This window comes from Ruditapes philippinarum, unplaced genomic scaffold (genome assembly GCF_026571515.1).
Source record: "Ruditapes philippinarum isolate M1 unplaced genomic scaffold, ASM2657151v2 ctg617_1_1_1_1, whole genome shotgun sequence".
In the NCBI taxonomy this organism is placed as follows: domain Eukaryota; kingdom Metazoa; phylum Mollusca; class Bivalvia; order Venerida; family Veneridae; genus Ruditapes; species Ruditapes philippinarum.
Genome location: NW_026859650.1, coordinates 554,330 through 582,033, shown reverse-complemented (window position 1 = coordinate 582,033; position 27,704 = coordinate 554,330). Strand labels below are relative to the sequence as shown.

The window sequence follows — 27,704 nt, the reverse complement described above, 5'->3', positions numbered from 1 at the left end:
GGCTTGAAATAGATGCTGCTACTTTACTGTAAAGATTAGCTTACATTAGTTTGTATTCAAGACATTATGGTAATCACCACTGTAATTAGATTGGTTTTATTATTTGCTTCTTCACAAATGCATTAATTGCCAATAGACAGAATTATTTAGTCACATAACAATATGTGCAGCCTGCATTAATTACCATTAGAGTTAAATGGCCCATGAAAACCATAATTGTTCTTTCTCCATCATAAGTCACTGAAGGTATTATTTTGAAACTGTGTGTGTTGTAAACTTAGTAAGGGTCCATCCGCTCTTTCATGCGTTGATAGTATGGACCCCTTTTTTTGAAACCTCACATGTGATAAGAAGTCATTGACCAAGATCCATAACTTAAGCATGAATTTGTACTGAATTATTTACCAGTGTATGTGAAAATTCCCCAATGTCTCTTCATTTACTATCATGTATTTAATATCTATTGAACTTTGTGAAACACAGATTTCCTGTACCTTTCCCATGGGGCTCTTTGGCTGAATGGTTTAAAAGGTCACTGACTTTGAACTACTAACCCCCCACTGACCCCTCATCATTGTGGGTTGAATCCTGTGTGGGACTTTCACTGGATTCTTGTAATGTGTGGAAGCTAATCCAGCTAACTTACAGAAGGTCAATGGCACAACCTAAGTGCCTTCTTGAACCTGAACAGGGGGACACCTTAGATTTTCCTCCACCAGAAAAGTTGGGAAGTTGACATAATAATTAGCTTTAAAGGGTGGGTGTGACTCAGAATTAAGAACTCAACCAACCTATACCTCTTTAAGATTTTCTAGAACCATAGTTACTGTACTCTAGTTTCCATTAGCAACTAAAAGGATCTTTTTTTTCTTCAAAGAATGACAATAATTTAGATAAATTGAACATAAAGAAAATATGGGTCAGTTTTTAAACTGAATTATAAAGAAAGCTTCTCAAGGAAATGATGTTTAAGTAACATTAGTATCTCTGATACACTGATCTCAAAAAAAATTTCTCCAACAGCGTTTTGGTTATGTCAGCTTTGTTTTCTCTTTGAGGTCTCTTTGAATGTGAGCAATTTGAAAGCCTTTAAAGGTATACAATCAAATTTCAGTAGTATTTAAGTGACTTTTATAAGGGCTTTGAACATTATTGCAAGGGTCTCCTAAAACTCTGCTGATTCAATTTTGCTAGAGATATTTATTCCAATCAAAAGTTGATGGAAATTTGCTTAATACTTTGATGTGATAATTAAATATTTTGGAGACAAAAATTGTTTTTGATATTTGTAATGATATTAAATATTCTTGGAATTAGATATATAAGGTATCGTTTTTTTATGAAATATTTCAATTTTGTATCTTTGAAGATTTCAGCTTAATTATATAATTATCACTTTAATTTCTTACCATTTACTGAAATAGCTAGACCATATTGCTGTTTAAACCCCTTAGAGTATTCCAATTAAGTTAAACACTGATCAATATCATGTTTTCAAATAGTTAAATGCTTGTTAGAATGTCCAGATAGTTAAACACTTGATATGGTGTTCAAATAGTTAAATGCTTAAAATGGTGTTCAAATACAGTTAAATGCTTAAAATGGTGTTCAAATAGTTATTGCTCAATATGGTTTTCAAAAAGTTTAATGCTTGATTGAATGTCCAAATACTTAAACACATTGAAATGGTGTGTTCAAGTAGTTAAATGCTTGAATAGGTGTTCAAACAGATAAACACTTATTATGGTGTTCAAATAGTGGAAAACTGGATATAGTGTTCAAATAGTTTCACACTAATGCTATGGTGTTCAAAATTAATAGTTAAACACTGACTACATGTGTTCAAATTATTAAGCACTTAATATTGTGTTCAAACACTTTAACACTCAATATGGTTAAACTTTAAATAATTGTTCCTTTTAGTTATTTAAAATATATTTTTTTGGAGACTTGTAAAATATATCAGCTATTTTAATGTAGTCCGACCAATTTACATAATTGTATTATATACCATACAGTCTATATTGTACTATATAATTTATAGAAATATGACCTTGAATCTATTCCCTGCGTTATAATTGTGTATGGCACACTGAATTCAATCTGCCAACCCATTCAACCCTTGCAATGTCTACATTCTAAAACAATGCTATCTATATTTAAATGGTTTGGAACATTGAATTCAGACAAAAGACCGGATAGTCTTTTAGAACTACATTGATCAAGGTATTATCCAATGCTGAGGTTTGTATTCTTATGTTTGAAACTCATTTGATGCTTACAATACAGTAGTATGATAGTGTCTCGACTATTATTTGAGCCGCGTCACGACAAAACTAACATAATGGGTTTGCGACCAGCATGGATCCAGACCAGCGCAGGCTTGTCTTGATCCATGCTGGTCGCAAACCCATTATGTTGGTTTTGTCATGACACGGCTTATTTGATAAGTTAATGTTTATTTTACTTGACAATGAAATTCATGTAGACGTTTTCTGCACAGAATATCAGACATGAATTGTAAATGGGATTTAATTGGCAGTGTCGATATTCAAAGAGTCAATTATAAAGAAGTAGTAAATTGATTTATATTTTTTTTGTCAGATTGTCAGAAATTGGAAAATATAGCAGCAAACAATGAAATCTAGCTGTAAAAAACCTTTTGAAAAAATACAAGATTTTAGGTTATCAGGATTTAACATAGTTGATCCGCTGTTATATAGCAATGTTAACTTTATTACCACTACTAAGACACAGTCCCGGCCCCCACCCCCGTCCCCCCTCCCCATGATCTCCGTATTTTTTTTTAGGGCTTGTTAGTCTGTGTCATGCCTGAGACAGTTCACCTCATCATGGTTATCGTTTCTTATAGCACCTTTAATTTTTGACCGATTTATGAGATTTGGTTGACTTCGATTTTAGGGTTTGGGTTCAAGTTCGAATTGGTCAGAGGTCACTGAGTTTAAAAATAGATTTTTCTACTTTTCCTTGTAGCATCATTGTTTAGAGTAGCCTGAATTGGTGATGTTATATGGGGGCATGCCGGCAGTGACGCTTGCACTTACCATTCGATTTACCATACCCAAATTTGCCCAATCAAACCAAGCCTGCAGCATACACATAATTTTTTACCATTTTGGATGTTCTTCATTGATTTTAAGTTTCTATTTTTGACCATATTAAATGTTTTGAATTTAATTGCCTGGAAATACATATATATAGAAATAAGTTGTGTGTAATCATACTGCATGACAATACTGCATACTATTTCCACAACAGCTTGCCAGATAAATGCTGCAGCGGATAATATCTTTCTAAAATGTCAGTGTTAATTCCTGCATGTATTGAAACAGCTGGATTAACTGAAAAACCAACAATTACAGTTATCTTGGATATAAATTATGAGATTGAAAACCTATTTTATGTCCTGTTTTCTTCATTAAGAATTTTTGTCTTGATTGATATCTGTGATTGCATAAATTAAACTTATCATTGTCACTGGCAGTAAACAAGACGATCTGCTTATTATTACTTAATTTTCAAAAATACTACCTATAATGATCATATAGATTTGAATTCGGCTAAAAATGACCAACCTAACACATGGGTATATTGTTCAACCAATTAAAAAACATAGCTCAATCACATAGGCTAAGTTGTGAAATCAATTATTTATGTAAATTACACAACTAATCACACATGCTTGAATTGTGCAACCAGTCATAGACTTAACCTATAATCACCATTTATAGATAATGTGCAACCAATCAGTGACAGACCCTGAATCACAGCATTAAAATTTGCTACCAGTCATAATAACTTTAAATTTGGAATCAATCACAGACATTTCAAATATATTATTCAAATATTTTATTGCCTTGACATCATCAGGTAAAATTAATAAGTGACCGAATTCATAGATATAACTCAAATAGTATGAAGAAACTAAACTGTTATATATTAAATACTGTCTTTAATGTATAGCTCAAATAATATGGAGAGAAATGTTGAAATAAAACCTATAAAATGTACCACTTATGAGGCCAATTTTCTTAAATGGACTTGCCAATCTTCTAATTCCTAGAAAGCCGCATTCATTTCATTTATAGGGAAAATTTCAAAGTAATCACTGACTGAATGCAAGCTAAAAGTGCAGACTTCAAGTGAAGATCAAACGGCAGATTGTGCACTTTCCATTTTTGCAGTTTTTGCTTATGTTTGATCTTCAAGTGTGCATTTTTCGTTTGGCATGGATCTTGGTCTGCATGTTCTGCTTTGGTTTACTTTTGATCTTGGTGTGCACTTTCCGCTTTCTTTTGTACTTTTGGCTTACTTTTGATCTTGGTCTGCACTTTCCGCTTACTTTTGCACTTTTGGCTTACTTTTGATCTTGGTCTGCACTTTCTGCTTACTTTTTGCACTTTTGGCTTACTTTTGATCTTGGTCTGCACTTTCCGCTTACTTTTGCACTTTTGGCTTACATTTGAATTTGGTATGCATTTCCACTTACTTTTGCACTTTTGGCTTACATTTGAATTTGGTATGCACTTTTCGCTTACTTTTGCACTTTTTGCTTACTTTTGATCTTCAGGTCTGCACTTTCTGCTTACTTTTGCACTTTTGGCTTTTAATCTAAATGGTCTGCACTTTCTGCTTACTTTTGCACTTTTGGCTTACTTTTGATCTTGGTCTGCACTAAAAAATTCTGCTTACTTTTGCACTTTTAGCTACTTTCGATTGTGGTCTGCACTTTCTGCTTACTTTTGCACTTTTGCTTACTTTTGCACTTTTCCCTTACTTTTGATCTTGGTCTGCACTTTTCCCTTACTTTTTCCACTTTTGATTTTGATCTAAATGGTTATAATGTCAGAAGTCTGAGGGCTTTTAAGATAAATTGTCAAAAAAGACTTTTATTTATGATGTTATGTACATTAAGGGCTTAGTTTCTGGTCATTCAAAATTTTTGATTTATTGACACGTGTAAATGTGCCATACAAACAGTAATCATGCCATTTACACTCTAACATAGGCTTATTATAAGCTTCTTTAAGACCTTATTATTACATATATATATATATGTGAAACAAGAAAGCTACAGCTACATATATGTATGTTTTAATTATATTTCCATTAAGGAGTGGTAGTAACTTGTAACTAGATTTTCTCCCTGGTGATGTAAATGTTAAAGCCAGACATAGTTTGCAATTAAAAGAAAATGAATGAAAGTGTTAAATTCGCAAAGCATTCTGTTACAGAACTTCTTTTTCCTTTTCCTAGATATATTATTAACTGGACATGAGATGGGAAATGTTCTTGACAATTTTTCTTCTTACGAGAATGTTGAACCGAAATAGGTTTTTTCTCTCATTTTGAGAAAAATTTAGACAACAGATAATAGTACATTGTCTGTCATCATAGTCATTGTCTCTTATATTTTTGATGGATATGATTTTCTACCAGTAAAAGTACAATTAGGGATGTCTTAAAAAATCAATGTCAGTTATTTAATCTTGCTACATGAGAATAACATATGACAAAATCAAGTCTTAATCTTTAGCTTTGCTAGTGGCAATAGAATATAGCCGCCCAGACCGCCCCTGCGAGAATTCCATGAATAATTCATGAACTGTTCATGAACATATTCATGGACAAGTTCATGAATGTGCATGAACAACAAATGAGACTTTTTTTCGTTCACGGACAATTCATGAATCAAGATATTCATGTTCATGAATATATGTTCGTTAACATTCATGAATATATCGATTCATGAATTGTCCATGAAAGAAAAAAAGTCTCATTTGTTGTTCATGCACATTCATGAACTTGTTCAAATGCACATTCATGAAATTGTTCATGAATATGTTCACGAACAATTCAAAAACTTCTCCCAGGGGTCATAATAATGTGACATCACAATCAATTTTCATTTAATTCTAAGACTGCTGATTTGTACCAGCCATAAAATGCACAATAGACAGTGTTTTAGTACAAATACAAAACACAACAGCCCATTACACAGGTAATGAAACTTGTTAAACACTGTGCTCATTGATTCCCTATGTACAAATTGAATTGTCATTAGAATTCACGACTTGCCAGTTTGCTCTTCAATTTATTTCTTTGACACAATTTTCCATAAGATTTTATATAGTCCATTATGTAAATACATCACTTTTTCTTCATTTTGCTAAGTCATTGTTATTTATTCCATTTTTAAGTAAGTTTGCACCGAAAATTTGTTAAAACACATGTAGAGCTTTGTTTCTGGCGGCCATGTTGACTTTTGCATTATGGGTGTTACCAAGGTCAGCCAACTCTTGTTGATGATCAGTGAGTTCATGAACTCACGAGAGTTCATGAACTGAAATTTTTCAGTTCATGAACTGAAATTTTTTCTAACACTAAAAAGTATTCACATGGGTTAAAATTGTAAAGACATTAAATTTGTTTTTAAAGTTCATGATTATTGTCAGCTTGTTCATGAACATACCAAAATGTTCATGAACACATCAACATGATCGTGAACAGACATACATATTCATGAACTTGAATGTTCATGAATATTTGTTCATGAACATTTCTGCCAAGATGATGAACAATTGAAAGATGTTCATGAATATTCATGAACTGTTCATGAAAATTCATGAATTGATGAACATGCTTTCGCAGGGGCAACAATACCACACCAAAATCAGCCTGCGCATCTTATCATCAGGTCTGCACTGTGTTCACTATTCATGGCTGATTTTGAGGTCCACACTGGTTGTAATTAGATAGACTCAGTAGCCACCTTAATTAAACTACATGCCTGAACGGTTAAACCTTCCATAATAAGTGTTATGGAATTTTCCTATTTACACTACTACAGTCAAAGTAAATACTGGAAACAATATTGGCTTTAAGTTCTCCACCTGGTTGTATTTGCTTGCACTTTTTTAATGTAAATTCAATTATTAAATAACTAAATATTTGCGCCACTTGCTTTTAGTTATGTTTGTAAAACTGGGTAGAGTATAGCCCAGTTTTGACTAATTAACTCGTCATTCTGAGAAGTACTTTTGATGAAATCGATATTATATTATCATTAAGGGTTAATTTTGATGGTAAATTGAAATCACCGAAATAATTATACACTCACAGATTAATTTCTTCTACCTAAAAGGTGTATTTATGAAATCGTAATGAAGTTATTAATAAACACAATGAGGATGGAAGCTTAATCCTAGGAAAGATTCTTTCTAATTCCATTTTATATTGTTGAACTTGATATATGTTTTTGTATTGTTATATATACATGAGAAATATGTTTTTGTATTGTTATACATACATGAGACAATTAAATTTAAATTAGGTACTTGTGTTACAGCCTACAGGTGGTATGAATTGTCTTATTTTAACAGAATCAAAACATTTTCATATTCAAATATGCGTTTTTCATAGTGATGTTCTTTAAATTTATTATCATACACTATAGTATGTTGCAATAAATATGGATTCTTTGGGCTTCAAAATCCTAGATTAGAATTTATCAATTAGTTAAAAATGTACAACCTAAAATTGTCCAAATCATACAGGCTATATTGTGCAGCCATGCCATGCAGACACAGGCTAAGTTGTGCAACTAATTATTATAGACTCAATCACACAGGCTAAGTTGTGAAACCATTTTACTATTAATTTGAATCTCGCCTTGGGTGTTGAAATCTGTGTTTCAGGTGGTTCATGGAAGGTCTTAATGGTCTTAGTACTGAGTATGAGCTCTTTCTGGAAATAATGTACAAAGCAGTACGGGAGGTTTTCCTCTGTGGTAAAGTCGAGGATAATAACCTTGACACTGCATGATTGTATGACTTGAAACAGAAGTGAAAAAAAAATATACATGTATGTTAGAATGATTTGTGGCTTATGTTAATTACTATGACATTCTAATTTGTGTGAGAGTTATAAATAGAGATATACCTTCTTAAAGACATAGCTAGTCATAAGGCATAGCCAGTTATAAATTTGATACATAATGAAGCAGGTATTACGGTTGCTGAGATTTTTTTTCCTCCACATGCTGGATGTCTGTTTCACTTTAATACTATAAACTATTCACAAACTGTGCCAACAAATGAAATTGGGTGAACAGGCACTCAGTTTACACTAACAAAAACAGACAAACATGAACGTTTAGCCCCCCAATATCTCTGCACCAGTTCACCTTATGTTTCGGCTAAGGTTACGAACAAAGTGGAAAGATAAACACTATTGCTATCATGGCTGAGGTGAAATGAATATATATCTATGTACAGGCCTATAGTTTTAAGTCACTCGGTAAATAGGTTTAAGATCGCATTGTGTTATACAGGATTTGTTTTGCTTTGAATTTTAACACAGTCGTAAAATTACGTTTCAGAGTGGCATATATTAAATAAATAAATATTAAAAAAAAAACGTGAATGTTTCATTTGACTAAACATTTACTGAAGGTGGAGAATATGAAAGTTAAGGAAGTGTATCCATATAGTATAATGTAAAGTACTTGTAAAATTTATGAGGTGTTAAATACGAACAAAATGATTTTTATAGTGTCTGACAGTATATGGTCATGTGCCGTCTTCAATCTATATGCTTGAAATATGCGTGCATTGGAAATATAAAGTTTAGAATATTACAGAGGATTGTTTAAAGCAGTTGACAAAGTAGTCGAAGTTTAGAAACGAGTCTAAAAATCATCGTGATATGATTAAATCGTAGTGAATGTGAAAATTGCCGATGGATTATGATTTACTGATTTACTCCTTCTTAAATGCAAGTTGATTCATCAAATGTACTCTAAGTCTAATAATAATAATTATATAAGTAATTGTGAAAAACAAAAAAACACACGTATACAGAAAGAAAAAAAATTTCCGATGATATATGGTATATGCTTGGTATATTTTGTCGTGGAGCTTAGATTTATTGATTCAGGAATAGCCAGCTTCTTTGTCATTAGTCCTTTATTTGTGAATCTACTCTTGACACATATATGAGGCAGTCGAAACAGTAAAATTGTGATACTGATTTTGTGTGCGTCATTCTCTGTTTTTTCTATCTCGTTACGTCAAAATTTATATAATTTTTACAAGTATTATTCTGAATTGAATGAATTTTTCTCTAATGATATTAATAGAGGAGTTAATATTTTATTAGTGTATATGAAAACATGGATATAAAGTCAGAACCAGCGGCTCCTGTTATAGGCACAAGTCTGTCTTCGTCGTGTTACATGAACACCATGTTCCTCGGTGGTAATATTGAAAGTAAAGATGATAGGGGACCGTCCCTCGGATATTGGGACCGATACCAACCTTTGTCAAGGTATACTTCCTGTTAATTCTGTTACAGCATTTCTTTAATTTTTCTTTTCTAATTTTCTTTTACAATTCTTATTTTTTTCATTTTATGCAAACTGAATTTTTTTTTTTTTAAATTTTATGTCCAAGGTTTAATTTCAGTTTTTGTATTTTTGTTTAATTTTCTTTTCAGTTTCTTTTGGTTTGTGTTGTTGTTTATTTGTTGTTTTTTTTGTCTTGTTCTTGTTGTTTTTCCTTTCAAAGTAGTAAAATATTTAATTTTCTATCAACCATCTAGAATGAGAAAACAGTGATAGTAACTTTGCTTCTTTTTTTTCTTTCAATATTTCTTCTTTTTTTTTTTAATGGAAAAGTTTTGTTTTCTAATTATTTTTACATTTCTTTATATTAGTTAAAGTTAATGAAAAATCTTAGCAACTGTAAAAATGTGAAAAATAATTATGAATAAAAGCTATAGGTAGTTTTAAGACTGACACAGTTTTAAATTTTAAAGGAGAATTATAGATTTCAATATCAAAAATACAAAAATTGAACTGCCAACAGTATTTTAAGAGCTTGTTAATGCAGACTCCATACATATGTGATGGTGGTGTTGGTAGTTTACCCGCAGTAAACCACTTTGAATTTACCAGAGCACAGTTCAGCCACTGCATCATTTAGAAGCAGACTAGTACTAGTGCCTTCACTTTATCAGCAAACTGATAACTAAAAATTTTGTCCATGCCAGAGCCGAGGTACAGTGCAAATGACCGTAGAAAAGATTTCATGATAGGGCACAATATAAGTGACCCGCACCCTGCGGGAATCTAACTTTAATAAGTCTGGTCCTGATTCACAGTCTCTACCATTTTGGCTAACCAGATTGTGCCTACTGCACATATGTGCAGACTAGCCTAGTTTTATAGTGGTATCAAAACCTAGTGGTATCAAAAGTTAATGGTATCAAAACCTAGTGGTATCAAAAGCTAGTGGTATCAAAAGTTAGTGGTATCAAAACCTTATAAGTACCAGGTATCAAAACCTAGTGGTATCAAAAGTTAGTGGTATCAAAGGCTAGTGGTATCAAAAGTAAGTTGTAGCAAAAGCTAGTGGTATCAAAAGCTAGTGGTAGCAAAAGCTAGTGGTATCAAAACCTAGTGGTATCAAAAGTTAGTGGTATCAAAAGCTAGTGGTATCAAAAGTAAGTTGTAGCAAAAGCTAGTGGTATCAAAAGCTAGTGGTAGCAAAAGCTAGTGGTATCAAAAGCTAGTGGTATCAAAAGTTAGTGGTATCAAAAGCTAGTGGTATCAGAAGCCAGTTTTAAAGTTTTACCAGGTTTAATATAATCTGACTGATCATGAAAAAAAATAACATTTAATTTCATCTCTCACATTTGACACAATCAACAAGGATAAATGGAAAAGAAATGTCTATACGAAAATCATTTGCTCAACTAATGGCTATATATGTATTTAAATGATATGTATTTAAATGAATTTATAAATTTATGATTTCTCATAAATTTTGTTGTGTAATAATTGTATGTACATTATTGCAAGTGATAAAAATAAGTCAAACATGGTTATTCCTTATCAGATAGGCCTTTATGTAAATAATGTACTAAAATATAAAATCACTAAACATGTTATATAAGACTGTTTCATAATGTTGAAAGTATTCACAACTTTATATAAGTGTTTCATAATGTTGAAAGTATTGGTTGGCAGAATGTTGTGACAAAGTGTTGTTTTTTAACATCTCGGGTAAGGGTCAAATGGGGAATTGGGAGGAGAATGGTTTGATTTTTTGATCATTGTCTTTAATTTAAATCAGTGATTGTTACCTTTAATGTTTCGTTGAATTATTTTTTGGTTCATTATAAGTAGTTACATAGTTTGTAATTTTAGTTTTTTGTGTGTACTTCAGGTTTAAAGGCGACTTAAATTTGTTTGACTCGGACTATTATATTAATGCTCCAGGTTTGAATTGTTACCTATATCAGCCTGCAACATTGAGTGTTTATATGCCCTTACTTAGGGGGCATAAAAAATTTGCTTTGGTTGTCCTGTCATTAACCTGCTTGTCCTAAGACTGACAAAACAGCAGAATCATGGGGGTGGGGGCAGGGGATGGGGGATCTGTACCCTATGGATGGACACATTCCTATTTGAATAACAAGAGGGATTGAATCATTCTAATCCCCCACTGTGTATGTTTTGTATGAATATAATATGTTTCCTTGGTAACACAGCAGGCGATTATTATTTTCAAATCTGTAACAATGTGATGTTATGTGGTGTATGAAATTATAGATTATTTTTCAGTTCTTTCTAAATTTTAACCCAAATCTTAAGCTATTAACTGGAGAGAAAAACAGAGATGCCACTAAATTTTTGTGGTTTTGGCAGATTCAGATTTGGGACCCCAGTGAAAATGCTAATGGGCTGATCTGAATTCATTTTTTAAAAGCAACTCATAGAAAATAGTATACTATAATAAATCATGTGTGATAAAGCTATATAAATAATTCAGTTACATGAAATACCATTTCAGCAAGGTGTTGGTGAATGACATTAATTTTTAAACACAATTTTTAAACACAATTTTTAAACACAATGAACACTATATCATGTGTGCCGAGAGCCCAGTTTGCTTGCAGGCACACTGTCCACTCCTGCATTTGCCTTCGAGCCATTTTGCTGAAAATACAGAAGGGAAGTTTAATCAGGTCTTAAAAACCCTTCAACTTATACCAGATCCAGGCCCGCGAGCACATTGGCATATTTGTGCAGTCCTTTTTAAAAAAAATCCCCTTACCAGAGCTAATTATTAATAGCAGGGCACACAGGTCCAGCCCTACTGGTTTATGGTAACAAATTCCATGAATTTCAAACAAACTCGATTTTGATTTAGATTCAGTGTAATCAGTGAAGTTATTTACTGTAATCAGATTGTAAAATGTTTCTACAATAATGCTTTTCCTACAACGAAAAAAGCAATCTTTCAGGTGCACCTATAAACGCAATTTTCATGAGAATGTTAACTGTTAAGTAGATAGATGCACTTTATAAATCGTATTGCACGAAAATAGTTCAGATCGTTACCTTTCGTTTCGTTGTTGTTCAAATTATTTTGTTCTTTTCTTTATGATATGCCCTGCAGTAGATTCTACTCTGATTTAATTATTGTTTACTGTGTAATAAAGTATGCTTATCTTGTTGATTTTATTATAATTGTAAAAAGTCGCTTCCAGCATCAGTTCAATTATGAAAGGTTACGACACTCGTCAATTCTCGGGTTCAAAGTGTTTTGTTGTTATTTTTTCCGTGTGTCAATAGCGCTAATTAATTCTTACCATGCTCAATATTTTAACCGGACTTGTCCATCTTTCAATCAGGACAAAAAGCATTTATCATTTTTTAGGGTAAATTTTATATTTCGTGCTGTCAGACATTAAAAAAAAAACCCACAAAATGTGTGGACCATGACATTGCTCTGCACTGGTCTGGCAGATAAATTCAGCTTGAGATTCATACATTATAAATAAGTTATGTATACATACATTATGTAAGTAGGATTCAATGATTTTATTTCTCATGCTAAACGAGTTTGGTTTTGATCTGGTTCGGTTTTGAAATTCCACCGACACTATTGTGGTCACAGTATTGGCAACTTTCCAGCTAAACACCTCTGTGGTTTAAATTATACCAGTGAAAATGGTGGGAGAACTGATCTTCTATGGTTGGTGCACTGATGTCTTCGATCTGTGTGCAAGCATGGGTGGTTCTCACATGAAAGAAAAGTAAGAATGTGCCGGAATTAGAAGCGTGGTCTATTTCAGTAAAAATGGTCGGAGCACTGATCTTCTAATGTGCAGACATGGGTGGTTGAATTATAAGTAAGATCATGACAGAATTAGAACCAATTACAGTTGTGAGGAATCTGGCGACAAATTTGGCTGATATTTTATTTTACACTCATAATTTTGCTCATAACTGTGTATTACATGATAAGATCTTCCTTACAATTGTTTTCTAAGTGTTGTGCACATATTTAATTCATTAACCTAAATGGACATGTGTTATATGCCTGACATATGTAACATTCTTGTAACCTTGGATAAGTGTGTATATACAAAAATGGATATTAAATATAGCTCAATGTAATTTATGTTGTCATTTTAAGCTAGTTGAATATTTTTATCACACCACGTCTCTGAGTCTTTCAGTTTAATGTATAATCATTATCTATTTTTGTCATGTTACACATGTTTGCTATAAAATGCCATGTATTGTTGTGCCAGTTAAACTTTACAAAACAAACAAACAAAAACTAAAAGTCATGTTGACGTCAACAACAATGATGTTATAATTGATGACATGTTTCAATAAATAGCAGGGATTATTGGCATGCGAGCAGTTCCCGTACAAAAATCGTAGTGACTTAAACATTATTTTTTGTTACGCTCACTCACCACAATTTGAATGTTACACATCAATATTCAGCTCGTCACACAAATCATGGAAATTCCATCATGTTCTAAACATAGTATAACCCTTAGTTATGAGGCCTCATATGGGGTACCGAAATTATCCATTATTTTGTATGAAGAGAAGTAGTTCCCGTACATAAAATCTAACCCATTATAATTATACAACTTTATTATATCGGACCTATTTTTCATTTACAATTGTTGAACAGACCATTATCTAAGAGATAAATAGATGTAATTCAGGAAATAGAGCGTAGACTAAACGCGGGTATCAATTACCCGGTACCGTTACCCCAACGCATTCACATGCAATAGCATACTTGTATGCATTATATTTTACGCATCAAAGCCATAAAATTATTATATATAGTAATATTGGTCAACATTCTGATAATTAAACAAGTTTACATTACATTGCCTACTTATTTGTAAACAGGTGGTATTAGTGGAAAACCCTTTAACAAGCCTCACGTGTAAGTATTTTTGCGCATGCGCACAAGGACGGAATCCCCCAGAGAAAACAAGGTCACGTTTTGACGACGCACAGGTGAAAGTGATTTAAAATGAGACTTTATATACGTACTGCCGAACTGACACTTAGATTTTGTCTCGTTTATGTATCAGCTTGATTTGAAATGAATTTTTGAAGAATGCAAGTAAAAATCAAGCGTTTAAATGAAAAATACGGGTACTGCTTCTGTACGGGAACTGCTCGCATGCCAGTATATTGTCCAGGTTTTATAATTCATTAAAAGCCTGTGATGAAAAGAACCCAAATATTTTGTCAATGTAATTGTTAAACCTTTTATGGAAATGAATTTCTTAGAAATGTTATTTAACCTTTGACCTTAAGGCAGCAACTAAATCTAATAATGTGACCTTAAGTGTCAGAGCAATTACTGGTCAGTCTGCATGCCCAGTCAATGCAGGATTGATGAAACACAGAATATTTAAAATATGTTTTAGGTTATGTACAGACACATTTCTTGAAAATATTAAATCATCTTAACCTTTATTGAAAAGATTCCAGATATCTGTAACTTCTTTATACTCTTAACTTAGTCATACCATCACATGACATACTTTCATGTCATTTTCAGAGGGAAGAAATTATTCTTCGTTAATACACCCACTGACTTAGACATTAAAAACATAGTGGTTTTAACAGCCATTATATAGACTCTTAATGTATAGACGTCATATGAAATCATATCTTATTGGGTTTTTTTTTTAACCCCACAATAATTATGCTACGTAAAGGATGCTTTATGATGGATAGATTCTATTTTTATCATATCAGACTGTGTTAAATATTCCAAAGATTTTTACTCAAACCCTTTAATCCACCTATAATCACACAAGACCACAGAAAAATATTTGGCGATGTCTTTTGTAAAATTAAAACTCCTGTGACTCTAGAAGAAGAACTTTAACAAAACCCATATTGTGTCGATGTATTAATTTTCACAATAACTCCAATAATTTTTAGCTCGACTTGTCGAAGAACTAAGGGACAACTAATATGCACTCGTGTCAATTCTTTGGCATCATACTTTGAAAAAGTTTTTTAGTTTTTTTTCCGTTCAAGTTGGTATCATTGAAGTTGGTATCAAAACTGTACACACTTATTTGAAGGCATAATAGGAGGCTCTTGTCTTTACCTATCAATGCAGTACTGAGAATAGTTCATCATGCTGTTCAGTACTAAAAGTTACCATCGTTATTGCAATTTTGTTTTGACTGTATAGGAGTACTTTTATGAAACCTACATTTTTTTTAAGTGCTACATAAAAGTTGAAACACTGAGAAAAGGTTTTCTGCATTAGGTTTGGCTGCTCAGGGCTACGATGATTCATTCACTAGTTACAATATCCACTCATTATTGAGAGGAAAAGAAAGCTTGCTATTGAGGGGAAATATCTGAAACCTACATCCTGTAGAAAACATAGGAGCTGTTATAAAACACCACTTTAGAAAACATAAAACCTCTAAATTAAAAAGCAAATCTAATGACATACAGCTGGTGTTTGTATAGCCAGAAGCTCCGAGCTGAGCTGAGCTTTTCTCTGGCGTTTTTTTTTAAAGATTTGATCATTATATATAAGACAAAATCTTTCTGGTATTTATTCCTCAGCTTGTAAGAATACATGGTAAGAAAAGTTTGTTGTTTGATTTTGTTTTTGTTTTTTTCCAAAGGGTAGTTTTAATAAGTTCTTTCTGACATTATGTCTGCATTTTGTGTTGTACTATGAAATCGGAACTCGGCCATTATTATTTTATTTTGATGGATTTTGTAATCAAAATTATATTATATATTTATTATTATATTATATAGAAGCAAACTTTAAATCAATCGGTCAGTATTGACTGCTTTGGGTTCAAGTCCCATCATTGACTTTAGATTTTTTCATGTGAGAAAGTCGTAGGAATCTTATTAACTCACTGGTGAACGGATTTGCATTTAACGTTTGATAATTAAGTTCATATTAAAAGTGCATGGTGCAAGTCCAATACAGTTGGTTATATTTCTGTAAAGGTTAAGATGGGGAAAAAAATGTCTGCATAAAAAATTGGAAATAGTTTCATTCAAAGTTTAAGGAATTTCGATGCCAAAATACAAAATTAATTTGAACAACCATGCAACAGTATAGAGGTTGGTCAGATTGCGCGGACATGCCGACAGGCCTGTGTTTCTATACTCACAGTTGGCAACGGCTATAATCATCTTCAGTTGTTAGTCTAAACAGCCTATTAAATGGTTAAATACATTTCACTATGTCACCATTTTAAAGAAAAGTAGACTTTATTTTCAACTGATCTGAAAGCTTTTATCCGTTCCTGAAACTGTCCATTAACTCTTAAATTCTGGACTTCATCTGTAAATTTGATTTGTCTGCTGGATATAAAAGTAGGTCAACTGAAAGCCTATACACAATTAAGATTGATGTCATTTAATTGTAATCCCATATAAGGCGTTAAAAAAGTACAGAAGCTTTTACATATTCTCGGGAAAGTACAGAATCTTCCTTAGACAATTTCTTTTTCTCTACAGGCTAAACAAAAAGCCCTTAATTAAGTCAGTTGTATAAGAAAAAAACAGTAATTAAGAAAGCATCTATGAATTAGCAGGTCAGTTGTATGAAAAAAAGAAATTTGTATGAAATATTAGAAGCGAATTATCAAATTTGTAATATAAGAAATGACGATACTAAAAATTTAAAATCATTAACGATGCCAATTTAATTGTGTAAAGAAATGACAAGCATTTAAAATGCCAATTTAATTGTGTAAAATATCAAGTAAATTGTGTAAGGAATGAAAATAATTAAAACTTATGGATCACTCGTAAAATCAGGTTAGTTGTGTAAAAATTGACAATAATGAAAATAGGTCAAGCTGAATAAATGAAACTCTTTTTTTTCCAGGTCAGTTAATTATTATATTATAAAAACACCTGATAGTAGATATTTAAATGGACTCTAAAATTTCAATCTCGGAACAAGCCTATTCATCATTTGTAGGGAAACATTATCGAAACATATATAGACTAAAAAGCGAACAGTGCAGACCATGATCAGATCGCATGGATGTGCCAACTTATATTGGTCTGCACTGGTTATATGGTTAGATTCTATTGGCTCGTAACAAGCACTGGCTATGGTCGCAAGCAGCATCTGCAATACTTTGATAATGCCATTGTAAGGAGCTGAAATGCGTGTTATTTTACTATGTGAACCACTTATATAACTTAGTCTGAACTTTTCACTATGCTCATAATGATTTCAAAAAAACATTTCTATTATAGATAAAACATTAAATTTAACTTGCTTATGTCATTCATATTGATAATTTTTCAGTGTTGAATGGAAAAACGGACTAGTTTCCACACAACAAACTGTTGTCTTCGTGTTGTTGTTCTTCCTTGCAATAACGTACTTTCCCTTATATAGAAGTTGTTAATTTTTTTACTCACAGTTGGTTATGTTGAAGATGACCTCATTTCCTGTTATTTGTTATAGTGGCAGCCCCTAAATATCTAAGTTTTTAACCAGGTTGCACTGGTGAAAACCAGGGTTATAGTTTGTTGAATGTTGGGCGGGCGGCGGGGGTCAGGGAAACACAGTTTTCTCAGCAACTACTTATCACAGCCTCTTGATATTTGGCATACAGCATTGAGACGTGGTCCCATACTGTTCTGTCGCTTATCCACTTCCTGTTTATCAACTTAATTAAATTTTCGACATTATTGGTCAATGGTTGGAAATTTTCGTAACAGTTTTCTCAACAACGACTTTTGGCATACAACATTGACACGTGGTCCCATACCGTGGGATTTGATTTCAGGTCCGTTGCTTATCCACATCCTGTTAACAACTTAGTTAAATTTTCGACATTTAAATGGGCATTGGTAGGAAATTTTCGTAACAGTTTTCTCTGAAACTACTTATCACATGCAGCCTTCCAGTATCTGGAGCCTTTTGGTAGCCAGTGCCTTGTTAGCCTTCCAGTATCTGGAGCCTTCTGGTAGCCTATGCCTTTTTAGCTTACGGTATCTGGAGCCTTCTGGTAGCCGGTCCCTTGTTAGCCTTCCAGTATCTGGAGCCTTCTGGTAGCTGGTGCCTAGTTAGCCTTCTAGTATCTGGAGCCTTCTGGTAGCCGGTGCCTTGTTAGCCTTCCAGTATAGGAGCCTTCTGGTAGCCGGTGCCTTTTAAGCCCTCCAGTATCTGGAGCCTTCTGGTAGCCAGTGCCTTGTTAGCCTTCCAGTATCTGGAGCCTTCTGGTAGCCGTGCCTTTTTAGCCTTCCAGTATCTGGAGCCTACTGGTAGCCGGTGCCTTGTTAGCCTTCCAGTATCTGGAGCCTTCTGGTAGCCGGTGCCTTGTTAGCCTTCCAGTATCTTGAGCCTTCTGGTAGCCGGTGCCTTTTTAGCCTTCCAGTATCTGGAGCCTTCTGGTAGCCAGTGCCATGTTAGCCTTCCAGTATCTGGAGCCTTCTGGTATTCGGTGCCTTTTTAGCTCGACTATTCGATAAGAATAAGTAGAGCTATTGCAGTCACCCGAGCGTCGGCGTAACCACTTATGTTAAATTTTTTGTAATAGTTCAAATATTTTCAAAGTCCATTGACATATGGCTTTGAAACTTTGCACACTTGTTCACCATCATGACCCCAACCTGAAGACAGGAGGAGGTAACTCTATCAAGCATTTTGACAGAATTATGCCCCTTTTTCGACTTAGAATTTACGTTAAAGTTTTTGTAATAGTTCAAATATTTTCAAAGTCCATTGACATATGGCTTTGAAACTTTGCACACTTGTTCACCAGCATGACCCCAACCTGTAGACAGGAGGAGGTAACTCTATCAAGTATTTTGACAGAATTATGCCCCTTTTTCGACTTAGAATTTAAGTTAAAGTTTTTGTAATAGTTCAAATATTTTCAAAGTCCATTGACATATGGCTTTGAAACTTTGCACACTTGTTCACCATCATGACCCCAACCTGTAGACAGGAGGAGGTAACTCTATCAAGCATTTTGACAGAATTATGCCCCTTTTTCGACTTAGAATTTACGTTAAAGTTTTTGTAATAGTTCAAATATTTTCAAAGTCCATAGACATATGGCTTTGAAACTTTGCACACTTGTTCACCATCATGACCCCAACCTGTAGACAGGAGGAGGTAACTCTATCAAGTATTTTGACAGAATTATGCCCCTTTTTCGACTTAGAATTTACGTTAAAGTTTTTGTAATAGTTCAAATATTTACAAAGTCCATTGACATATGGCTTTGAAACTTTGCACACTTGTTCACCATCATGACCCCAACCTGTAAACAGGAGGAGGTAACTGTATCAGGCATTTTTTTTACTATCAAGCACTAAGAATAGTCGAGCATGCTGTCCTACCGACAGCTCTTGTTAGCTTTCCAGTATCTGGAGCCTTCTGGTAGCCGGTGCCTTGTTAGCCTTCCAGTGTCTGGAGCCTTCTGGTAGCCGGTGCCTTGTAAGCCTTCCAGTATCTGGAGCCTTCTGGTAGCCGGTGCCATGTTAGCCTTCCAGTATCTGGAGCCTTCTGGTAGCCAGTGCCTTGTTAGCCTTCCAGTATCTGGAGCCTTCTGGTAGCCGTAGCCTTTTTAGCCCTCCAGTATCTGGAGCCTTCTGGTAGCCGGTGGCTTTTTAGCTTTCTGGTAGCCGGAGTTTTTTGGTAGGTGAAGCCTTCCAGTTGCTGGTTTTACTACACTGATGACAGTACCCACCCATATAAAAAAAGTACTGCCACCAAAACCCGAAAATACTGAACAGCCTCCAGAATCTAAACTCCCATTTCTTCCGTCTCCATTGCGTCATATCCATTGCAACAAAATTTAGGAGTAACGAAGGTCCACTGTGTATTTAAACAAAAAATATTAAAGGATAATCACATGTGATTATTATAAAGACATTTTGCATGTTATGAATATATTTCAGTTGAAATGTCTTGCTGAAAGCTTTTTGTTTAGTTCTGTTAATAACTGACAGATATGAAATAATGGAGTATTTTTTTTCCCTGCAGACAGGCACTCCAGCTTATATGAACAGGTAAAGTTGTGAAGGCGTTTAATTAAAAGTTTCATGTTGCGACATTGTTGTTTAGCATGCAACATGCTGTTTTATGGTGGAGTTTACAGTGGCAGTTTTTGATCGTCTGATGACATATCATTTTAAATAATTAAAGACATTGCCTCAAACATTGAAGGTTTTTGCCAATTGTTGCCAGTTGTAAATAATGTTCCTATCCTCCCAGTGTAATATTAGTAATACAGATTTTTGGCATGGCTTTCTCTTCTATTCTTTATTAATGAACTTGTAGTAATTGTCAGTAAGATCTTTCATTATGATATTACAAGTTCCTCTTGTCAGTAAGATCTTTCATTATGATATTACATGTTCCTCTTGTCAGTAAGACCTTTCATTATGATATTACAAGTTCCTCTTGTCAGTAAGATCTTTCATTATGATATTACATGTTCCTCTTGTCAGTAAGACCTTTCATTATGATATTACAAGTTCCTCTTGTCAGTAAGACCTTTCATTATGATATTACATGTTCCTCTTGTCAGTAAGACCTTTCATTATGATATTATAAGTTCCTCTTGTCAGTTAGACCTTTCATTATGATATTACATGTTCCTCTTGTCAGTAAGTCCTTTCATTATGATATTACAAGTTCCTCTTGTCAGTAAGACATTTCATTATGATATTATAAGTTCCTTTTGTCAGTAAGACCTTTCATTATGATATTATAAGTTCCTTTTGTCAGTAAGACCTTTCATTATGATATTACATGTTCCTCTTGTCAGTAAGACCTTTCATTATGATATTACAAGTTCCTCTTGTCAGTAAGACCTTTCATTATGATATTACATGTTCCTCTTGTCAGTAAGACCTTTCATTATGATATTACATGTTCCTCTTGTCAGTAAGACCTTTCATTATGATATTACATGTTACTCTTGTCAGTAAGACCTTTCATTATGATATTACATGTTCCTCTTGTCAGTAAGACCTTTCATTATGAATATTACAAAGTTCCTCTTGTCAGTAAGACCTTTCATTATGATATTACAATTCCTCTGTCAGTTAGACCTTTCATTATGATATTACAGATTCCTCTTGTCAGTAAGACATTTCATTATGATATTATAAGTTCCTCTTGTCAATAAGACCTTTCATTATGATATTATAAGTTCCTCTTGTCAGTTAGACATTTCATTATGATATTATAAGTTCCTCTTGTCAATAAGACCTTTCATTATGATATTATATGTTCCTCTTGTCAGTAAGACCTTTCATTATGATATTACAAGTTCCTCTTGTCAGTTAGACCTTTCATTATGATATTACATGTTCATCTTGTCAGTAAGACCTTTCATTATGATGTTACATGTTCCTCTTGTCAGTAAGACCTTTCATTATGATATTACATGTTCCTCTTGTCAGTAAGACCTTTCATTATGATATTACTCCTCTTGTCAGTAAGACCTTTCATTATGATATTACAAGTTCCTCTTGTCAGTAAGACCTTTCATTATGATATTACAAGTTCCTCTTGTCAGTAAGACCTTTCATTATGATATTACAAGTTCCCCGTGTCATTATAAATTTATCTCATTCAGGCTATATATTCCCATATATTCCTCCAACCTGTGTATCCCTTTATCCCATATCATATGTTCAATCTGTATATATATCCCTTTATCCCATATAGCCCTTCAACCTGTATATTATCCCATATATTCCTTTTATTTTCTATATCCCTTTATTTTGTCTATCCCTTTATTCCATATATCCTGTTAATCCATATCTTTAATTGCCATATTTACCTTTATTCGTTATATCCCTTTATTCTTTATATCAATCTTATAATGCCGTCAGCAGTGGTGTATTATGTATACTGGTGTACATGTATACTGTACTATACAATATTAATTATTAAAGTGAATAATGTACTATACATTATTAATAATAAAAGTGAAAGCACAGGTTTATTTTAATGTTTGTTTATTGATGTCAAATAGCATTTTGGCTGGATCATCTTATAGGGTAGATTTAAAGGGTCCAATGTCTTTGTGGACAATAAGCATAATAATTCAATGAAAGAAAACAGAATGATAGGAAGTATATTACAATAACGCATACCAAACTCTCATAGTCACTGACCGAACTTCTACTTGTTATGGCAATGGTTTCAGTATGGATCAGGGGAAGTAACCACTGCGGGAGTTTGAACGATTCCACATGAATGAGTGGAGGAATTTAACCTTGATGATAATTTCATTCTCCCATTCTTTCCTATATTATAAATACCCTGCCCTGAATGAGTTTATTGATTGTACAGTTTATTATGTGTTTCCCAGATACTTTTTTTCCCCAGGTTCGTTGCAGAAAGGAAAAACTAAATGAATCATAACATTAGAAAGGCTAGAGAAATCATTAACATTCCGAGGCTTACTACTGTATTATCTCTTATGTACAACACAGCATCATGTGTTGTTTAAAAATTCCTTTGAACAATTCTGAGAATTTTAGCAGGGTTTTTTGTTGTACGTGTCATTCTGTTGCCAATATTAAGAAAAAATATTAATGATACATAGTATATATTAATTTTATATCTCCTATTTTTGAATAAAAGTTAAAGGTGGGCTATGGATGATGGATTTTGAGTTGAAGTACACAATACAGGTCAAATCCCACGACCTTGACCTTTTTTATTTTCTTTTTGTAATTACTTTGTAAGGTACTTTGATTTTAAAAGTGAAAGTGTCGAAATTGTTAATTTGAGGTGTAATTTGAGGGATTTTTTGTTAGAATTCATGAGCGCGTCCTCGAGCTGACAGCGTGTAAACGGACACAGGCCGTGCTAAGACTGTACCTATTGAAATATCATTTCATTGTTAACTCTTTCTTGTTCTATGTTTGTATCTTTAGCTTCAGGTTGTCTTTCGTCTCTGTATAAGAAATAAATTACAAATGACAACATTACTATAGTTGCAAGGCATGGTCATTTTTTTTGCGAAGAGAAGACGGGGGAAAAAATCTTCTGCCATGTCATGTCATTATTCTACAGTTAACAGAACAATGTCACATTTTTGCGCTTAAGTAATCTGTAAAAACAGGAGATGAAAAAATTTGTATGACAATGAAAAAGTGAAAAAGCCATTAAATTAATTGCGATGGTATTTTACGCAAAACTTTAATTACTTAAATATTCAAATATATTCCCCATTAATGTTAAGAAAGTCAAATGATGTCATTGTAATTAGCTCTTAGTCTGATTTTTATACTTTTGTACGTTTTACGCGCAAGATCAACGGGTACAAGTTTTATGTTCCATATTTTTATTATGCTTACATTAACGAGGATTATTTCCATATACATATTTTTTTTATTATTTTATAAATATATGATTCGATACAGATTGTATTCACAGATAAAATATCCGATAGAAAATCATGATATACTTTGTCTGTTATTGTAATAAAAAAATCAAATCTGATAGCCGTGAAATGAAAGTTTTGAACAGTTTAATTTCTGAGTCGGCATTTTTTTTTGCTTTTTTGTTCATTTTTAAATGGAAAATGACAATTAACATATCTGTAATAAAAGCACCTGCCATTGACGATTGAAGATGTCAAATATTAATCTAGCTTCACTTCTTAGTGTAAGGGTGGGGATTTTTTTTTTCTCTAATTAGAAATTAAAGTTATTTTAAGTTCAACGATTTTTGTCGGTTTTAAATGATGTATCAAATTTCATAGCGATGACAGATTTTCTAATTTATAGATTTTTCCCACATTATGATCGCAATTTATATTTCATTAAATCCTTGAAAATATATGTTAAACTGGTACGGGGGACGTTCCTTCATATTTGTTCCACTAATTTCTGTTTCATTGTGACTGAGCAAAAACTGACTTTTTTTTTTCAACTTGGGACAGAAATTATGACTTTTTCTTCATGAATACTTATTATTTAAAAGGAAAGAAAACATTTGCTTTGACTCGCTTAATTGATATGAATTTGTAAAGATTGTTGTAACGCTGTTCATTTACAGAAAAGCACGTCTTCAGAAAAGGCTCAGTTTAACTTCCTTGTTGATGATGATTTGATAAAAAGATAACATGTCTAGTGAAATTCATCCTCAATATAACAAAGAAGTCACATTTTGTTCATTAAATGGTAGCAGCTTAGAATTAACAGAGGTTGATAAACTCAAGTCAGCTTGATAATGGCCGGATTCTTTGGTCCTTGAAGATATTTTAAAGGTTCTTGATTCAGCATGTAATATGGGTTAACCCTTTCGCTGCCAGAGGGTTATTGTTTTAGTGATCACCTATTTGCCAGAGGGTTTTCTAAGAAATTACTATTTTATTAATTAAATAAAAAATTATCTTTATTTTTATATAGTATTATAAAAATATTGTTTAACGCTGTTAGTTATACAGAAAAGAGTTTTCAGATGGTAGTTTAATTCTTGTTATATATTTATAAAAATTTTATGAAATTATCTATATAACAAATTTATTTTGTTCATAATTAGCATTATAGAAACGGGCTATAAACCAGTCCTTGATAATTGCGAGAATACTGGGATTGTATTTAAAGTATTTTATTAGCATGTTAATAGGTTAATTCTCAAAATAGTACATTATACAAATTCAGTTGATTATATGGATTAATTGCCAAAATACGCTACACAAAATTTAGCAGGTTATATGAGTTGATTGTCATAGTAGTACTACATAACACAAATTCAGTGGATTATTTAGCAGGTTATATGGGTTAATTGTCAAAATACATTACATGGATCGGTTAATTGTCAAAGTAGTACATTACAAAATTCAGCAGGTTATATGGGTTAATTGTCAAATCACTTTAGATTCGACAGTGCCAGGATCAACAACCAATGAAAATAATGCTGACTCAAATATATACATGTATGTATATATTTATATATATAACTTTATGAAATGAGTATATCATAAAATGTCAACTTTTTTTGGTTTTGACGACTGATAGCTGGGAAAGATAATTCAGGGACTGATGCAATTATCTTAACTACAACATATGTTTTGCTATCTCCAGGATTAATTGTATCCTCTATGGAGTAGATTATATAATGGGCGAAATGAAAATGCAACGGCCCTCTGTCATGAAATATTACATGCGCATTTCTCGTTCATTTCATAATTTTTTCTGACTGACGGGATGTAGTGGCAGATAATGTTCGGTCTGTTGATGAAAAGATCTCAAAAAGTATCAAATTTAATTACATTGCAATGTATCACAGAGGAATACGAAGCTAGTGCATGGGTTTTTCATGTTTACTCGCTGCGTTTGTCGAAGTTTCAAAAACGACTAATAAGCAAATTGCCCCTTGTAGAACTGATGAATTATAAGTTATGTTTGAAATTTATCGCGTAATTGAACATGCTGTTTAGATAATGTTTTAAATTAATGCGTATATTCCTTTTGTTCTTTGACGAAATACGACAAAAAGTCATTTGTACTCTTTTGTACAGCTTTAATGCACTATTACACAGGCTTCATAATTGACTATTATCTATTATACGAATTGAATTTCAGTGTTCTATGGTATTTTATGTGTAAATAAAGAATGGCAGAAAAATGGTGGAGGTGGGGGGGGGGATCGGTGTTAAAGGGTACAGGTTTTGGCTAGTTTAATATTGGATTTTGTAGTTTATCAAGTTTGCCAGTTCTTTTGTTTCCAAGTTTTCAAATACTGGAGTATCTATGAACATGATATTTGATATTTAATTGAAAAAGTCAAAACCAAGTAGGGGGGCATTGGGTTCTTAATTCCTATCTGTTCTATCTATTCCATTGTGTACGCTATTTTGGTCATTAACTAGGCTGAATAGATACAATAATAAATACAAATTTTGTATTGTACTGTTGTCATTGAGCATAAATTTTACCTCCATTTTTAGTTTGGCAATTTATGAAATATGATATATTCTTGAAATTTAATTGTACTTTTACTATAACTACAGCAATTATTTTTTGAATGTGCAAAATGTAATTGATTAGTGTATTATGGGGAATTACTCTTGTTGGAGTAAGGCAGTATGGGTTATATTTCATTTTTCATGCTTATTGCATTATGGAAACCAGGGGAGCTCACTCTTGTCAGAAATGTATAAATGGTTGTGCAAGTTGTCTTTCTTGCACAGTTAGTATGTTGATGAAAATGCAAATTACGTCGGACTATTTTTATTGCTTAATCTTTTTTATTTTGTGTTATCATGCATATTACTACACATATCTTCCTCCATCAAAAATCTTGTTTTCAATTTATAATGACTCTGCAAATAAATCTTTGTAGAAAGTGAAAAGTCGTTAAAATGGTGAAAAAGAGAAGCCTTGCCGAAGATGGTTATCTTTATAGGCAGTTTCAACTGCGTATCATCACGCGCAGGACTTGTTTTATAGGCGTAAGCAGGCAACAATGTGCAGTGAATGTCTGATAAACTCAAATAATCACATACGTAATTATATGTAATCAGACCAGTATTGATTCTTGCCCTTCCTCGATCTAATCCGACTGATTAGCATTTTCTAGAGAGGAAGTGTTAATACTGATTTCATCCTGCTTTTAAAACAACAAATTGTTGACATTATCAACCAATCTTTAAAAGATTTCAAACAAATGACACAGTTTGTAACTTGTTGGCTTAATGTAAAGATAACGATTTTGTATTTGAACTTGTATTTGTATGTCTTAAAAAAAAATCCAGGCTCAGTGAGCATAAGTGGTTTACACACATCTAAAAATAGTGTTGTTGACAAAAGAAGTGGGTGCTTCAGATAAATTGTTTGCTATTTTGCCTGGAGATTAAGTTACTAGAAAAAATTAAAAAATGCTATGCTTTTCAACATTATGCTAGCTGTAATAATCACATCCACAAGCCTCAGTAAAGGGCAAACGAGCCCACATCAAATAAATCTGTGTTGTTTGACTAGAAAATTAACTGTTTGCTACGCAAATACAGTTGGGGTACATTTCTTTCTTTTTTTAAAATCCTTTTATAAATTCTGATGGACTTTTTCAAATTGAAGGCAAGTCAGTGACTGAAATTACCAGGGTTATTGTTAAATGTATCTAAATACATGTAATTTTAATCATCACATCCTTTCATTATAAAGATAGAATTAAAAATTAGAAGATAGTATTTGATAGTGTACTTATGGAGCTGTCAGATTATTTTAAACTTATTTATATAGACCAAGAAGGGAGATAACTTGTACTGTACTATAATTAAAACTCCTGTTTGATTTACAAGATTTACTTCCCTTTATTGAATGTTAAATAAGATCATATTTATCATTA

At 32.8% G+C, this 27,704-nt stretch overlaps 1 protein-coding gene across 14 annotated transcripts in view; it reads left to right on the top strand.

Annotated features, from left to right (window-relative positions):
• Nucleotides 1-27,704, top strand: part of LOC132757366 (nuclear hormone receptor HR96-like) — a 224,083-nt gene that overhangs the window by 135,647 nt on the left and 60,732 nt on the right. For 7 of the 14 annotated variants that reach the window (XM_060748624.1, XM_060748621.1, XM_060748620.1 and 4 more), the window contains one exon: nt 9,181-9,348. The exons of the other annotated variants lie outside the window; for them this stretch is intronic. In XM_060748624.1, the coding sequence (XP_060604607.1) occupies nt 9,181-9,348 (168 nt within the window). The remainder of the gene's footprint in view (nt 1-9,180; nt 9,349-27,704) is intronic. 14 annotated transcript variants of the gene reach the window in all.